Raw genomic sequence first — 18,757 nt, 5'->3', positions numbered from 1 at the left:
CCAAGCGAGGAGTTCTTTTGTACTTGAGCAAAGTCAGGTGAAGGGAACAGCCCTGCACCAGCAGCCTTGGCTGGCTTTCTGAGGATCTTTTGGCTCCTTCTAGCAAAATGTGCTTGCTATATTTACCAGTTCTTACACTGTGACTCATTTCTGCTGCATTACAAGAATACTATTGTAACACTAAGATGGCTTGTTCTAAAACTTCTTCAGTATGCACCCTGAATAATATATATATATATATATATATATATATATTTTACTAATTCTTAAAAGTTAAAGCTAAGTGTTTCCCAAGAAACAGACTATGAAATCATCTGTGCCAGATTTTTTTCCTAGAAGAAAATGAAATAAAGCTGCGAATTATCTTGCCTTAACTAGACCACATTATAGGAGTGGCATTTTATACAGAGCACTCTGACAGTGAAATGTTTTTGGATTTTACATTGGCCAGGCTGTTCTGAACAGACTCTTGGTGAGAACAGTCCGATATGATCATCATCTGCTTTGGGGAACAGAAGGAAGCCGGTTTAACCTAAACTGGGCAGACTTTTCAGCTTGGAAGATACTGGCTTTTGGTTTCTCATACAAGGCTAGAGGAAGGAAGTGTTTTCAAGGCAACCTACAATTTTTTCAGGTTGTTTTTCCAAATTTCTGTTTGATTCTCTTTGTGTACAATGCACTGTTTTTCCTGCTCAGGGCAGTTTTCCCATGCAGGCATCCAGATTTCACAGTGCAGTTGGAATAGACCCTTGGCACACCTCACAGGGTGTGATGGAACAGGGCTGCAGCATAATTGGCAGGACCACACAGTCATGAGGGTGGAGAGAACCCCAAATAGGCATTTCAGATAAAGAGGAGCCTCGTCTTGCTGTCTGTACTCATGTACCATGTGCCACCTAAGTGAGACTTACTCTCCTACTCTTGAAGAGGATGAAAAGAAACCAAGACACAGACGTACTTTCACATTCTGTCTCTGTTCATGTTCTTGTTAGACCCTAATGCAAGCTTCTGTGTGTGTGTGTGTGTTTTGTTTTGTTTTTCTTCAAAATATACTTAGAATCCTGTTTCTGGAGTTGTTACTCCAAGGAAAAGTGGTGAAAAGACAATTTTTAGATTTTAGCAGCTTACATGATTTTTGTATTTGCTTTTCTGTAATTCATGTCCGTGGTTCCTTTTCCACAGTGAATCTATCTGTGGACTAGAAACCCTTCCTTTCCTGCTTTTTCCTTTCCTTTCCTTTCTGTTCTTCCTTCCTTCCCCCTTGTTTTCATATTTCTTGCTTACCTTTTTCTCTGTCAACCCTGACAGCTCCAGCCTGCCACCTCCCCACTCTCCACTCTCCACTGCACTTGGGGTATGCTGAGCCAGGATGCCTGTCTGCATTTGAGACACCACAGCACCCTCACTGCCCCAGCGGAGGGCAGAGTAACCAGACAGTCAACTGTGGATTCTATCTGCTAAGTCTTGCCCTCCTCATGACTCTACAAAGGGAAAAAAATAATAGCGCTTATGTACTAGTGCCAAACCTCTGAAACAGTCAACCACTGTGTGGTCCCTTCCCATTTCCTCTCCTGTGCCATGTGACCTTTTTATAATTAATATTGGTTTATTCCATCATTGGGAGCTTTCACAAAAATGAATCGCTATACGAAGATGATTTTAATTACCACTTTTCTTGTAACCTTTAGCCATTCTCGCTTATGTCTTTGATGGGAGCATCTGTTCGAATTACAAATGCACAGAAATTAAACACTTGAAGAATGGCCTTCTTCCAGTTATTTTTCTCAACAGTTTTGAAATCTGCATCTCCTGGAATGAATGTAGGTCTGAGACCACAGACGTGTTGAATAAGTAAAGGTAAGAATCAAATTTCACTAAAAAGCCCCTCCAGCATCTGAGTCTGTCAAAGAAGCTAGTGAAAGTTTTGAGACACTTTTAAAATTGAGCATTACTTGCTTAGAAATCCAGTCAAACTGGTCCTGCGTCACAATCCTTCAGACTGTCTTTCATTATGCAGAATAGCTTTACCTTTTTATTCTTCTAGTGGCCAACAGTTATGCTGATTTTCTTGAATTTTGCCACTTGGTATTTCTTTTCTTTTGGAAGTACACTCTCGTACTATGTTCTACTTTTTGGTCTCTATATTTGAAGAGTAACAGGGTCTATTTTCACATCCTCAAAGTGAATGAGAATTGCAGGGCGATCCTCTATCGTTCAGTAAATGCTTAATGGAACCCACTTAAACCACACAATTGTACCTTAAACTGTGCTCGTTTATTTATTTCAAGCTAGTTTATCATATTTCTTCTGATTTGAGAGCTTCAGAGAGTATCAGGGAACTGGGAATAACGGAGGAAGAAAGATATCATAGGCAAACTTCCTTTTTTGTTGAAGTTCTCCCAGCTGCTAAGAAAAACTCACACTTTTTAGCGTGTATTGCCTGATCCTGCTCCAGCTTTGACCTACCCAGCATTACATTTCTCTGTCTCACATTCAATACTCCAACCTTATTAAATCACTCCTGTGCCCCTAGAAGGCCAGACTTCCTCCCACTGTGCTCTACTACTTCCAAATCTTGACTTAAGGGTTGTTCCATCTGGACCAGGCTCCACCCTGAATATCCCCTGCTGCGGCCTGGGTGAATTCCCCTTACCTGGCATCCCAGACTCCCAGGCTGGCTATTCTTATAACAGTGGCTTTTAGCAGAATAGTCTGTGTTTTTACCTTTCTATGACCTTCACTGTCCTATTCACTCTTTGAAAAAAGAAATTGTGCATTTTATGCAACATTAATTGCAATAGGTTTTAGGTGCTCCAATTGTAGGTACTCCATCAATATTTGTTGAATGGATAAACGAATGCATGGAGGTTTTTCAAAAAGTTAACAACATTGAAATCATTTTCAAATCATTGAAATTTGAAGATCCTCCTGATTTTTCCCCTCAAAAATGCTCTGTTCTGTTAACAGGCTATAACTAGCACAATTAGTGTGTACTTCATATTTCTCTCACCATTGTCCTTCTAGAGCCTGTCCTGGTTTTTTATTCACTCCAAAGTTAAATCCAAAATACTTTAGGCATACAAATCCCACTTCTTACCCTAGGAACAAAGCCTCCTTGAGTCTCTGGTGATTAATAGAGGTTTTATAAGAAGCATCACATGTATCCACACTGGTTCTACAATATGGATAATAATGAGAATCCCACACTTTTTGAGCAAGAAAGGTGATTAAAGTTTGTGAAGCTCAACTTGCTTGTGTTTAAGGTTGGCAATGCAGTGGTGACTTTTCAAGGTGACAGGAATTAGCTAAAAGGCTTTCCTGTTGGTAGACTGATTTACTGGGCCCTCAGTATGTCTAAGTTATGATCAGCAACATGAAAGGGTAGAACACTTTTTTAAAGCATTATTCAACAAGCCAACTTTGTTAGACTGTCTACAAGTATTGCCTCCTGTTTCATTGGCCAGAGTACATTACACACACCCTTAAACCACTGACTTGCAAGAGGACTGGGATTGTCAAGATAGACAAAGTCTTATTTCAGAAGTGGGAATAGTGTCTTTTCATAGAAGGGTGAATACTAGAACAAAACTGAGACTCTCTTGTCAAGGAATAGGGAGAGAATAATGTTCTGTAGGCACCTGACCGCTTATTAATGAACTTGAATGCTTTTGCAGTTCTCTTTAGGTTTATTAGTTTAAATGCTTTTCAGAGCACTTGAACCAAAGAGCTTTTCAGATCCTACTCAGCTTGGGAAGCCAGGAAAAATCACTCCACGGTTAAAAATGGATGCCTTTATTTTTCACCTGTTGATTGTGCCCCGAATGTCTGGGAGAAGGTACTTCCAGACATTGATCTTTAATCTTCTCAAGTATTTTTAAGGGCTGTGTAGAATTTTGTTGTTTTGTTTATGGGCTCTGTGGGGAAAACAGATAAATTGAGATGTGAGACACCAACTTTTGTTCTTTCTGTCAATGTGCAGATAAAGTGATAAAGAATGACATTTAGGTTATTTTCGGAGAGCGAGTGGGATGGGCTGAGGTGAGGTGTGATGGGAGGGAGTCATGAAGAGGATAGGTGGGAGCCAAATCTCATTTGGCTGTTTTATTAAAGGTCAGTGGCCTCAAACACAGCAGACAGTTTTATAACAAAACCAAGGCAAGGTAAATATCTAGGCCAGCCTGACACTGCTCCGGGATGGGTAATCAACGCAATCGAGAAGAATCCTGTGGAGAGACTAGTAGTAAGCTGAGCAAGGATATACTGTTTTGGTCTTACTCCCGCAGCACCCCAGAATGGTTTAGCATTGACCTCATGACTGGGCTAAGTAATCAAGGTTACCATCTGAGAATCAGCTCAAATGTCACCTTTTTAGAGAAGCTTTTTCTATCCAAAGCAGTGTAATGTTTTAGGTCTTCTACCTGCAGACTGCCCTGCTCTTGTGTTATGACTCCTTTACTTTCTGAATGTCACATAGTATCATCCGTAGTAATTTTCATTTATGTATTTAAGTTTCATTGCATAAGAGTCCTTGTCTGCCGTAACCAATGCTGACATCCCAACATCTGGAACAGTAATGCATAGGTTAGCTCATTGTTGAATGAGTGAGTCATACTTTATTCAAAGAAGACAGGAAATTACAACAGATGGTAGTTTGGTTGTAGCATGGCCATTTGCCTTGATTTTAGTAGAGTGATCCTAATGTATCTACCCCTCTGACCAACAAACATTTTTTGATTACTTTCCGGAAACTATCTTTGGTGCTCAGGCTGCTGTTTGAAAGTGAGTTGGCATTTAGTGGGAGAGACAGATGTGTAAATAGCTAAGTACACAATATCATGATTAGAATTCGTCTCCTAAGAAAAGAGAAAACAATTGATTCTGCTTGGGAGAAATGTCAAAAGACTTGGACACAGAAAGTAATGCTTATATCAAAGTACGAAAAATATACGGCTGTTTACTAAACAAGAGAAAGGGAGAATAGTCCTGGCTCTGGGAATTCACGTGAGCAAAGCTATGACCTAAAACAGAATGGGGGAAAGGTATTGTGTAGTCACAAGTGTACAGATATGATAGCGAGCAGAGGGGGCAGGGTGTAAAAACCCAAACTGCAGACCAGGCAAAGACCCTCTGGAGAGTGGACCCTATACTACACCGAGGCTTTCACTGGTATCCACGCAGTATTATTAAGAAAAACTTAAACTGCACAAAGTGAGTATCAACTTTGTGTTTTAGAGACATCATTGATGAAACTACATTATTTGTGCAAGGATAAAATTGCCTTGATTCATGGCTTATCACATAATTCTGTGTTGATCTATGTGTGGTTGCCCACCTGGTAGGAGTTTCTCATAGCAGCTGTTCGTTTGTTATCTTTGGTACCTTTGATGAAGATGCTAGAGTTCTAAGTGTGGGATTTATAAATAATACAAAAGTGGTAGTGATCACTAATCTATGGCTTGACAAAATTGCAGAGATCATAATGAGGTAGAAGCAACAGGGAAAATTGTGACATCCTGAAATCTCCTGGACAAATCAGGAGAGGAAAAGAAACCACAGCTCTTGTGAAAAGTTCCTGGGCATCATTCAGCTCAGCAGTGAACACCCTGCCTGCCATTGCCCAGTACTGAGTTGGTTTTGAGTCTCCGAGCCTTTCCTATTGCAGGTGCTCCCCTGAAAGAAAACGAGTGGCCACATGCAGGTACCGTACTGCAGGTGCTTCCAGTGGTAGCAGACAAGTGAATTGGAGAAGAGTCTGGGATCCATGTAATATGTCAGTATGAAAGAAACAGAAGCTAATTTAGAAAATAATATCTTGCATAAGTGTAGTCTTTAAATATTTGAGGAACTGTCATGTGAAAAGGAGTTTAGAAAGGGTTAAGGTGAGTACAAGGAGGGAATAGAAATATACTGCGTGCCTACTGTGTCAAATATTCTACTATGAAGATTAGAAAGAATTATTCCACATTGTTAAAGCACCTTGTGTCTGTTCTTGTTTGTTGGATAAGAGTTTCCAAATGTGCATGCTGCAAGGAGGGGTTTAAAAGATGTGAGCAGACAAATCATTAGGCCACATTGTAAAGGACCTCTGATGTGATATCTCTTGTTTAGATCTCTCAAATTAAGATTCATTTGAATGTTTACTTTGGAATATACTATCAGCTGAAAAGTAAAGAGCTTCGGAGTAAAGAACTTTGGGTTGACTCCGTTAATATATTTGTGTTGTCTTTATCTCAGCCTTCCTGGTAACTTTACCTCTTATGTTAAGTGGAAGATTCAAACATTAGTAATATCCCCCATCTCTTGTTACTATATAGCATTTAATTCTAAGTATATTCAGAGTCTGACACATTTCAGAAAAAGAAAAACTTGGTATAAATATTTTATTACTAAATTCATTTGAGACATCATGAAATTAGTACAAGTTACCTTTTGCCTCTGAAGTTATGAAAAGTTACTGAAAGTGGTGACCATTAGCTTCCAGGCCTTTGTTAGTATGCAGACTTCTGCTTGGGCAACCTTAGTCACTGAGACTCTGCACACGCGCTGTCAATTTCTTCCCTAAGAGCCTGCTGCAGTAGCCCTTTTCTGTGATATATGATGTCCTGTAGGGTCTGCCATATAAAGGTAACACCATCTGTTGAAAAACAGCGAACTATTTTTCTTTTCCTGAAGTGTGCATACATTTTTTTGGTGGACTCTGTGTAGTTAAAAATGGTGACAGAGGAACTTTGACTATTCTTTTTCGATTAGAATTACAGAGATGGGATTCTATTTAGATATGATCTAGTCTTACATTGCACACAAGGGATTATATGAAAAGCTGCACTAGTGTTGAGAGTTGCCTTCTGTAGAACTAAATTTGTACTGATGTTGAATGCCTACAGTGGGTATGCATATTTAAATGAGTTGAGAAAATGAAAGCTTAATTTACTTTAGGGTAATTGGGTCATGTGAATAATATATGTTTGTGTTTGCCTAGAATATCTATGCTACCCTCACCATATCCAAAATAAAAATGAAAAAAAATCCTTTCAACCCAAATAGCATCGGTAAATAAATTTGTGAGCCTCAGTAGAGTTGGTAATCGTGGTGATATAAGTACACAAGGTGAAGTAAGCTGATTTTTCTGACCTCTTTAAAACATGCCTGTCGCCGTTCTGATTTCCTCTTATGTATCATCCAGATTGTGCACACAGGAAGAAGCCCCATGGAATAAGTACAGATGAGGATCTGAGTCTGACAGAGTAGTCTAATATCCGGGGGTTACACAGCTCAGTAGCCTGCTGGCCAAGGATTTAAACTTAAATCAGGAACTTCAGAATCTTTGCCTTTCTCATTCCAGTGGGGGAAGTTCTTGGGATACAATCAGGAAGATGAACTCTGTAGCTACTAGACCTTGTGAATTAGATCACTAGTGAAAAGTCATTCCACAGTTTTACAATTACATGTCTAGCTGTCGTTTGTGTTGTCATCTTTTAAAAGAGACAAAAGGATACATGATAGATAGAAAGACAACAGAAAATAGGCAAATGGGTAGATTTATGGGTGGCTGGATGAATTGACATAACATTGCAAGTACTAGCAGTTTTAGAACTTTAGATTAAACTAAAATTATGTATACTAACTTGCCACGTTTCCTGCTATCACTGTTTCTCTTAAACATTGGGTAAACAGCAATTTGTGAAAAGAATTTGTAATCTTTTTGGTATATTATATACAAAATATATGTTATATATTATATATTTAGAGCATAGATTATACATTCTGTGGAGCTATGTTTTAAAGGAATATTTAAACATTCTTATTCTCTACTTATTTGTGAAATATGATAGCTTCAAGGGCAGTTTTCAAGCAGTTTCTCTCAAAATGTCTAGAAGAAAATGTTGGTAAATACTGCTGCACCTGCCACTTCCCTTTTTTTTTTTTTTTTTAAATTTTATTTAAGGAGAAAAAGAAAAAACAGAAAAAGGGTACAAATTATACAGAATTTGAGAAAGAATAAACAGTAGGAAATCACTAGTTAATAGATTACATATTGTTATCTTAGAAATAGTTGTTCAAGTTACAAAATTAAAACATATAAAATGGACTTTCAAACAGTGAGACTGCAAACAGTTTTGTTCAAAGATCCAACAAAACTCAGTAATATGGTTATCTGTCTTATACACTTAAATATACATGCAGTTACATCCTTTAGAGCACTTTCTTTTCCTTTCTTTTGTACAATGACAATTACACATTTTGGGTAACTCCCACAGTTCTTATTACTTTTTTTTTGAAGAGAGTAAAACCAAATGTGACATAATAAAACAGAGTCAGTCAAATCAAAAGGATGGACATAATATATAATGTAAAAACAAAATACAAGGCGATCAACAATGGTTGCCATACTGCCTCTTGCTATCTTAAAAAGAATTGCCTATGTTGTCAGTTATAATAAAATTGAGCAAAACAGTAACGAATAAAACCAAAACATTGGAGACATTACAGGACATTAAAAGAGGATAATAGTCAACCAGAATGGGCATCATAATGAATCTTACTGTCTTCACAGTTGTTGCCTATACTTTCAAACTTGGTACTACCAAGCAAAGCAGAATAGGGGAAAGTCAGTAAAAACAAGATGGTGAGGGCAATACAGGGTTTCAAATCAAGTTAATAGGAAATCAAAGTGGGTTACTATAATGTATCCTATTTTTTATTTATTTTTCCCTTAATTAAAAAGATAAAAAAGTAAATAATTTAAAAAAGGAGATTGAGATAAAAGAGGGCATAATAACAAAACAGCACAGGTCAAAGCTTAGCCATTTAAGCAAAAGTGTTTCACCACAAGATATCCTGACATAAAAGTAGTTACCATAGTGTCTCTTTCCTTGAAATCTTTGAGTATAACTTCATATACTGCAGCACCAAACATATCAAGACACTATAAAACCATTCAAGAGAATGACAGTATTATAGGGTACTTACAACTAACTATCAGAAAATGAACAATGGTTTCTTTATAATCTCCTTGTCTATAAAGGTTTTTGCTTATATTATCACATATAATAAAATCCAATAAGATACAACCTGTTAAGACCTATGGAGACAGAAGAACAAAAGCTTGATGGGACTTCAAAACAAGATGATATTAAATCAGCATTACCTATTATGACGTTTTCACCAAAATAGCTGTTCCTATCATCCAATCTTCTCTGCCTCATTTCTGTTGAGCTCTTTTTCTGTCATTAGTTGTCAGTTTGTCTTCTTCATTTTATTTTCTGCTCCATTCATTGTGGCCTCTCTGCCACTATTTCTGGATTCTTCGTATTTTTCTTTTTTAGAATATCCTGCAGTATTCTCTGTAGGGTTGAATTGGTGGTTGCATATTCCCCTAGTTCCTCTTTATCCTGGAAGCACCTTTTTTTTCCATCAATTTCCAGGGATAGTTGTGCAGGATATATCAATCTTGGCTGGAGGTTATTATCTTTCAAAGCTTGAATTATTTCCCCCCACGCTCTTTGTGATTTGATGGTTTGTGCCTAGAAGTCTGCTGTAATTCTGATGGGTGTTCCCTTGTAAGTGATCTGTTTCTTGTCTCTGACAGCTTTTAATATTCTGTTCTTATATTGGATTTCTGGAATTTTGATTATTATATGCCTGGGTGTAGCTCTGTTTGGGTTGTAGGTGGCTGGGGTCCTGTATGCCTCATACATCTGAGTATCTTTACCTTTTGCTAAATTAGGGAAATTCTCTTGGATTATTTCTGTGAATAGCTTTTGTAGTCCATTTGTTTGTGTCCCTACTTCTTCTTTTATGTTCTTAATTCTTAAATTATAGATCCTCTTATCATCTTCTAGCCTTTGTATTATTACTGTTTGTTTTCTTGTTATTTTTAAGAAGTTTTTCATTTCATGCTCCAACATTACAAATCTTCCCTCCAGTTCAGATAACCTATCCTTAGTTTCTTTCAAGCTGTTATACTTGCCACTTCCACTCTGCCCACACCACCTCCAAGACAGTGGTTGTTCTCCCAACAACCATGAAAAGTGGCTAGGGTTAAGTGTCTACCCTTTGGCTTACAAGATCAAAGAGAAAGCTCAGGGACATGTAGTAGTGGCAAAAAGCCCTGAGGCCAGCTGTTACGCTTCCTGTTCTGTGCCAAAATATTAAAATGGGCTGTGGAATCTTCACTGCTGAGCCTCCACCTTCACACAGTGCCTTGCGCAGCCTAGGCCTTTGATGGGGAGAAGACAGCAAAGCAGATGGAATCTTTATACAGGATGACTCAGAAGCTTTTAAATAATCTATTATTAGTACTCCTAGATTTTCATTAAATACCTAATGTAAAATAAACCTTTAGTGTGGGAAAGAGTACAAAAATAAAAATCTGTAATAATTCGGCATTAACTACAGTTACATGGTTAGAAGTTATTCAATGATGTCTTTGAACATTTGGCTTTCAAATAACACCCCATTTGACCCAGAAGAAATGTGTAAAGCATTTTAACTATTAAAGAAAGGAAAGTTCTATTGAGTTTTTAAAATGGTTTGTGTGAGGCCATTTGTTTAAACACTGAAGGATCTTAGGTTTTAATGAATCTAACGGAAAATTTAGCTAAAAACAACTCATCGGAAGCCAGATGGCACAGCCACCATTGTGAACTGAGCTCAACTCTCTTGTTTTCTGGAGTGCATATCAATTTAGCTCCACAGAACTCACAGTACAAAGATGCTGTTAATTCTGGAAGCCTCTGTACTCTAGTCACCCTCTCCACCCATTCTGGCCAAAGCAACACGATTGTCCCTTCCTGAGTATTAATGCTTTCAGTAAAATGTGTTTCTCTTGGGCAGGAGGTTTTTAATAATCTGTAGGGGAAAAAAAAAGTCATTCAGTGGTGCTAGTGAAAGCAGGATGCAGCACACTTTCCTTAGGTTTGTCACAAACAGATTGGTAGTCGAAGAACTGGATGGAGGTGAGGTGATTGGGGGTTCTGGCTATACTGACTGATTGCAAAAGGCCAGCCAAGATGATGAGACATCACCTGGGGCAAGGTGCAGGATGGGAACCCGATGAGCCATGCAAGATGATCAGATATCAAGGATGAGGGGTTGTGGTTAAACTGACTTAGTGTAGCGTTCCTCTCCTAAAACTGAATTTTACAATAGATTTCACAGATGGGCTTGGAAAAAGATTCAGAAGCTTGACTAAAGTTTTGCCAAGCAAAGAATCTCTGTCACATCCTCTTATATGACATGAGACAGGCAAGCTCTGAAATGTACATTCATACCTCAAGGACTTTAGTTAGGGCAAGAAGAAAAATACAAGCCCCATCAGGAATGAAAGGCAAATTATATCTTGACTGCATCTCTCGAAGAGCTTTGGATGAGGATCAAGGGCAATGAAACAGATAATGACAGAGTTTGTAACTATGATTTCAAGTTATGATAAAGAGGGCTTTGGCCCAGGAGTACAAAAAGTAAGTGCTTTTCTGTTGCGAATGCCTCTTTTTGTGTTTTGCCTTAATACTTATAAATTCTTGACCTTTGCCCATGAGATTGAACAGATAATTTGGTTTCTCCTCATGTACTCTTTTTATATGGTAATCTACTGGGTGATGAGGTCTTACCTACCATGCATGTGACTGATGCACGTTACATGATACAGGACTCTCAGCCTTGCATTTAGTGTTAGAGGCTCTTGTAGTTTTGGAGAACACTAGGCTGGAGGGATCCCTCCTGTGAGGGATCTGCTTCTAGACCATCAGTCAGAGTTGCTAGGGATAGTGGGCAACTGCTAATTGAAAGCTGCCGATTCGTCCTTAAGGGTAAATCATCAGCTTCATCCCATCAGCTGTGGGATAGTTTTCCAATGGTGACTCCTGATGGCAAAGATCACTGTCCCTGGCTGCTAAAGGTTATGATTAAATGTTAGGTGTCTCTACAATTGTCTTTACAATTTCAGGTATTCCTCTTGAAAGAAAGGCTCTCATGAGATTTATTAGTCCAAACATTTCTTAAGCTGTGTGGCTGCATCAGGGACATAAACTGTGTACATGACAATGGAAAACAGATCATCGTAACAGATTGTAATGTTGACCTGTGGGCAATTATGGGGACCAAACATGTGTGTGGGCACACACGTGTGGTATCTTGAGCTTTCCAACAAGTAAACCAGATAGCTGGCTATGAAATAGTAATGAGAAGCCCATCATTGAATTGCCGTAACTGACACTATAAGCACCATTCCCAGAATTTCTGACAGTAACAGGTAAAGGGCAAGAGAAGTCACAGGGACTGTGCTCAATGGCAGAAGAGAACCTCTGAGGAATGTCATCCTGAGGTGAACTGCAGAGCAGCCCTAAGTGGGAGCCTCACTTGGAAGAGATCTTTTCTGTAGTGAGCGGGAGCTTGAGTGACCCCACCCAAGAGGAATCTGGATGTGACTTCCCTGTCCTGGCTTCCCCAGTGGCTTGTCCAGTCAATACAGCAGTTGTTTTGAGGCCTCACCTTCCCTCCACTGACAGTATGTGCTGGAAATAGGTGAGGGGAATTAGAAAACAGCTATAGAGAGAAACAAATGAGTCATCCTTCCGTCTTGTAAGTCTTCATTATTGACACTTTCTCTCTGAAAGCTGATTCAGGTCAGTAGGGAAATCATTAGTGGGACAGAGTAGCTCTTTAAGGGTATCTTACTTATTGATGATGAAGGGTTTAGGATTGTGCATTTTCTTTGCTCTATTCCTCCACACTGGTCAGAGTTCTAGATAAAATATTAATCATAAGTTTTTTTATCATTTGCAGTTGCCCAACAGTATGAAAGAGTTATGGCCACAAAGCCTTGGTAGAGCTATATTTTATTGCCCGTGTGTCTTCCCAGAGGTGACACATATGCTTTTCATTTTGCTGCTGTTACTCTTCATGCAATTGCAAGGCATCCATCATTACTGTGGCCGAGTGAAGATGAGTGGGAGAAGCACTGATCTATAGGCACAGGATGACATGTTTGCAATGTCAAGAGACAACTTCTAAATACAGAACCAAAAAAGACTCTGTGACTTATATCTCAGGAATGAGATTCATCAGCAAGGAAACCAGCACTGCAGCCAGCAGTTGGTACTCAGAGGTGTTCCCAGAAGTTGTGTTGCCTCAGCTGTGTGGAATCCTATCTGCCCAAGTAGTGTAATGAAATCAGTCTAGGGGGAAGAAACAGTAGGGAGACCTCCTCTCCAGAATGTCACATCAGCTGCAGCTTAGTTCGTGGCAAAGATAAGTAGTGTGATGGTAAGATGGTCTGGGAGAGTCTTCTTGACTCTTAGTTACTAGTGGACACCCTATATGGGCTTTGCAAGAGGCATTGGTTCTCAAATATTTGCCAGGTCCCATATGCTTTTATTGTCATCAGAGTATTTTTTTTCCTTTCTGAGAAGCCAGGTAACGAGGACGGAATGGTGTGATGAGCATAAATACAATTAAAAGAAAAGTGCCACAACAATGACAGTCATTTTGTGAGCATCTACATTGTATTTCCCATGGAACATTTTCCATTTCCCATCAGGAAGGAGGATGTTGCCATTATCATTATTTGGATGTGCTTACAGTCAAAGTGGCTAAACAACCAACATCACATAGCTGCTAGGGTTCGGGGGAATTTGGATCCTGTGTTGCTAAGTATATTTGCACACTGCCATGACTGTTACTTACGATGGTTTAAACCTTTGTTCACGTTGAGCTTGTGAAAAATGATTTCCCAGTCCTGGAGCACCTGTCTTGGTTCTCACAACGTGGTTGCTTGATTCTTCCAGCTCTCTGATCCCTCCGCAGACACCTGCACCTTCTTTTGAGATGGGAGAGGTAAAGCACTCCCTCTTTCTTGACTTCAGGCTTCCCATCTCCCCCACTTTTGTGCAGCCACTTACCACACCAATGCAAGTTAGATCCAAAACAAAGACTTCCTAGTGGGTATTTTCAAGTGCAGAGAAAGAAGAAGATGCCCGGATCCAGGGAAACAGGTGTGTCTCTCAGCAGCACTTCTTTTGTTCCTGATGTTTTCACACCAAACTGAAAACATGTAGTCACACTCTCCCTTCTGGGGAATTGCAAAACCCTCTCTGCATACAGAAGGCCAAAGTCATTGTCCTGCCCTGAGTTGCCATTTACGAGATGTAGGTGAAACCTACAGTGAATGTTTAAATTAAACATTTTAACTCCAGTAAAGGACATGTTACCATTACTTCCCCCTCGTGTTGAACACACTTGTCTCTTTTTCTTGTCACCCTCTGAAGTTCTGGGAGCCCTCTTGAATCACATTTTTAGTTGCTCTGTTGTGCTACCTCAATCTCCTGAGTCAATTCAGATCGTTTGCTTTTCATGGTCATCTTGACTTTGGGAAAGACCCAGAAATCATGTGGGGCAGGCATGCTAAATAAGGTGTATGAACACACACTGTAATGTTCTTACAAGTCTACCTTTCTTGGATGGTATGCAGTAGCAGTATTCACTGTATTTTTTGTCACATCTCATAAAAACACAAAAGAGAATTTCCAGAATTTCCACTTCAGACAGCAGCAAAAAAAAACAGAGTAATGTATTCAAGGAAGAATGTTTTGTGGGGGATTAATGGCAGTCTTTCTTGTACTGAAACAAATTTTTATTTTTATTTTTTTATTTTTGGTACTGGGGATTGAACTCACAACCTTGTGTTTATCAGGCAAGCGCTTGAGCCACTGAGCTAAATCCCTGACCCTGAAACAAATTTTTAAAAACTTAAATATTCACTGTATCTTTGATCACATAACAGTGCCCTCTACCCCGAATCAGCTCCAGACTTTATTCCAGGTAGGAGGCTTCCAGATGCGCATCTGGACTCAATAAAGATGCTCTACCATCAGAATGAAGTGGTTCCATCCTCACCAGGTATGATAAATAGTTTCTTTTTTGGATATGTAATAAGTAAATCAGATAACCCCTTAGGGATTCACCCACTTTAAACTTCTATCTGATGTTGAAGCTTAGAGGAAATTGGCTGGAAGAAAATACAGTATTTGGAGTATAGGAGGTGTCTGAGGAGTAGCTTTGCCAAGACGTCATGGTCAGATCATCCTCTTTGTGTGTGTGGCCTTTGTTTCTTAGTATCCCTAAGTATTGCTGAAGACAGTTCACCAAGCATCACGTTTGGTTAAGGAGATATCACCTCCCCACCGGGACATCTGGGCTGTTTCCTGGCAAAATGTTCTGTCTTTCTCCACGGATCACACATGCTAATTAACCTCTTTGTAGACTTTCCTTCTCCTTATTTAAATTCTCAGCTGATCCTTCTTTTTTTTTTTTTTTTTTTTTTTTTTTTTTTTTTATTTTTATTTAACGAGAAAAGAAAAGAAAGAAAAAAAAAACAGTGAAGGGTACAAGTTTTACCGATTTACAGAAGAAAAAAAAATGCGCAGTAGGAAATCACTAGTTAATAGATTACATATTGCCGTCTTAGAAATAATTGTTCAAGTCACAGAATCAAAGTTTGTAGAGTGGACATTCCAACAATGATACTGCAAACAGTTCTGTTCAATGATCCAATAGAACTCTGTGATATCATTTTCTGTCTTATACATTTAAATAAACATGCAGTTATATAGTTTAGAGCATTTTCTTTTCCTCTCTTTTGTACAGTGACTATTACACATTTTGGATCCTTCTTGAAGCCCTGTGCCTGGGGATTTGTAGAATCAGTTATTGACTTCGAGGCAGTGTGAGAATTTCTGATAGTTTGATTTCTGCTCTTAGGCATAGTGAAATAGGCATGGGATACAAAGGAAACAGTTATGATAGAAATCAAGACTTGGAGAAGTCCTAAAACATCGCCATCCTCAGAACAAGCCAGGAGATGAAGCGGTAGACAGTTTTTACTTTTGTCTTGTTGGGAGCTATATGTTTTTCCCTCTGAGACATAGTTAGTAAATGCCTGTCTTATTGGCTGCTCATAGTACTTTGTTACATATTTCTATTCTTTTCTGTGGTTCTATTGAACTACCTGCCCTCTAATTCTCTTGAGGAAATAGAACTCCCACATTGTACCCTTTAAACACTGAACCTCAAAGATGAGCTGAATTTGAAAACCAAACAGAGCTTGGAAAGTGCAAAGCAGTCTCTTATATCTATGGATTTTCGGTGTCCTTCCAGCAGAAGAGAACATTTCTGAAACACCAAGTGGAACTCACACCTGTGGTCATCGGTAGTACTCAGGGACAGGAGCCATGGCACGTGGGAATGTGAGACAAACTCAGCTTTGTTCCTTTGGGCCTGTGGTGCAGAACATTTCTTTTTATCCGTGTTGAGCTTAATTTGTCTCCTCTCATGAATAATCAGGCAACTTTGAATTTACTCCACGCTCCTTTTAAAGAGGCAGTATGGTGGATACTTGGGAAGGTATTTTTGCTTCGTTTTGTTTTAGTTTACCTTCTGCAAGATGTTTTGAACTCTATTGATGAGCAGGTGATGTCTACATAGTGAATGGAAAAATAGCCATTGCTTGTTTCTAGTGTTTGCAAAACAAGCCACTTTGAAAATGATTTGTAGATTGCATCTGAGACTGTTTTCACTCTAGCTAAGTCGTGGAGCACCACTTCTAACCAGACAGCATTTGTCACACAGACAGCTTCAGAAAAATCTAGTTTCCTTGTGGGGAATATAGAAATAGATCCTTAGGAATCTTCTTGATTTATATGAAACTTGGAATTTCATTAACTCAGAGTGGTGATAAATATTTTTTCTACCCATGTGAAGTTTTGTTGGCCAGATATTTGAGAGCTTCACTCCTTTATTTTCCAAATTGAGTTGGCATCAAATGAAACACACTGCAACCTCAAAATCAGTTGTAATCCAGAAGAATAAGATATGGTTATAAGCCAAAATTACTGAACAAACCTGAAATAGAACAGCACTGAATTAACTGTTTTTCACATACATCAAAAATGGCTTTTTCTTTGTATCTTTTGAAAAGCTGTGTAATAAATCTACACACTAATTCTCTTTTTATTTTGCTTTCAGAACAATTCTCAAAGCTATTGCCTTGTACCACACAAGAACGTATTTATCTTGTTTAGTTGAATCCAATGAAAAATCAGATCCTATTTTCTGCAAAAAGCTTCTCTGCACTGATATTTTGCATATCGGTTTTTTATTATGAGATGAAATTAAAAGAGTGGGTCTGTTTTATCTGCCCACAAATATTCTCATAAAATGATTGATATGTGCTATAAAATGAAGATGTCTATTTAGCACTTAATGTGTTACCTGTACAGGAATAGGTAGATAAATATGTCTGTATATAGCAGTAGGTAAGAATCTTTCAGTAGTGAAAATTCAATCAATTCATATCAATACTATATTGATACAAGACTTACGGATTAGTAGTATCAACAAAATGCAAAACTTCCAGGTGATGTTTATATTTAACCTAATTTATTTTGGTGATATATGCATGCCTAGAAACTATAATTACAGGTAGGAAATCTGGGTCTATATGTGAGACTGTCGTGGATATGGAGAGCGGTGAACAAATATTAAAAATCTAAGAATTGAATTCCTGGTATTGTATGTAAAGCCTGAAATTGTATAGGTTAGTTCATTATCTTTTGCTCTTGTCTCAGGAAGAGTTTAGTATATTCTTTGGTATCAGAAGAAATGGAGAATGAAGGTGTAATGGTCAGTTTGACTTTTTGAGATTATTCTGAGACTTTATTCAGCAGAATGCCTTCACTGATAGACAACTTACATTAAGAAGATCAGTCAGTATAAATGAGCCATGGAGGATCTTTGTTTTGTTCTTCAAATGCTAGAAGCTGTATTATTTTCTTGCTAAAATTAACATTTCCTTGAAGGAAGAGAAAACTGAATGTAGTTATTAGTCATTTGTATCTTCATGTCGGTTAAAGATTTAAGAACATATTGGGAAAAAAATGTTAAGAAGGATATAAATGACTGGTTCTCTGAGCTGTGTCCAGAAAACAGATCCTGAAATCACCCTTCATAATTTGCCAGTCATATTTTTATTTAAATGATGGAAGGCTGCCTAGTTACATTCTTTGTTCAGTTGACGTCTCCAGCAGTATTGATGAATAGAATAAAGACATTTTCTGTACTTTTCCAATATCCATGACTTAATTGTTAACTTAATTTTGAGAAATCTGTTACATAGAGGAGAGGGAGGCTTCCTTCAATCAAGGATTCCTTTGGGGAGATAGTTGGGAAAGATAGTGTAGTAGTTGATACATTGTGTCAGTTTGAGGATTGAGAAGTTTAGAAGCTAAACTAAGTAACTCAGCAAGGCTCTAGAGTGCTCACTTTGTAAACATCCCCATCCTGTGCAAGAGAAGGGAACAGAGATGGTGTGAGTGCTAAACCCACCCAAGGATAGGCAGCCTGCTCACTGTGTAAGGGAGAAAACTAGGCTTGTTCCCCCTTTTAATCTTGTTGCTGTTGTTATCTTTTGCTGCTTTGAGCTCTTGCCTCTGTTTCATACCACTGTGCCTTGGAGCCAGCTGATTACAGATTGAAACCTCCACAAACTGTGAGCTAAATAAACCTTCTTGTCCTTAATTTTGAGTGTCAGACATTTTGTTCCAGCAACAAGAGATAAGTAACCAAGACAGGTGGTATGTTTGTCATTTGAATTTGCTTCAGACTTCTGGTGGTCCAGCCAGTACAAGTTTCTTAACTGTGACATTTGAGAGGTTTTGTTTTTAATTGCTTTTTAATTTCCTATATTCTTAAAAACAGATCT

At 38.5% G+C, this 18,757-nt stretch overlaps 1 protein-coding gene across 10 annotated transcripts in view; it reads left to right on the top strand.

The window, feature by feature from the left end:
- Tnik (TRAF2 and NCK interacting kinase) overlaps positions 1-18,757 on the top strand; it is a 375,608-nt gene that overhangs the window by 180,271 nt on the left and 176,580 nt on the right. The window contains exon 1 of one of the 10 annotated variants that reach the window (XM_013145517.3): positions 14,860-14,898. The exons of the other annotated variants lie outside the window; for them this stretch is intronic. Coding sequence (XP_013000971.1) covers positions 14,875-14,898 — 24 coding nt within the window. The 5' untranslated portion in view covers positions 14,860-14,874. Of the gene's footprint in view, positions 1-14,859; positions 14,899-18,757 lie in introns of those variants that run through there. 10 annotated transcript variants of the gene reach the window in all.

Source organism: Cavia porcellus, unplaced genomic scaffold (assembly GCF_034190915.1).
Source record: "Cavia porcellus strain 051 isolate PalLab524CR breed Dunkin Hartley unplaced genomic scaffold, mCavPor4.1 scaffold_17, whole genome shotgun sequence".
NCBI classification, from domain to species: domain Eukaryota; kingdom Metazoa; phylum Chordata; class Mammalia; order Rodentia; family Caviidae; genus Cavia; species Cavia porcellus.
This window is presented reverse-complemented; position numbering and strand designations above follow the sequence as displayed.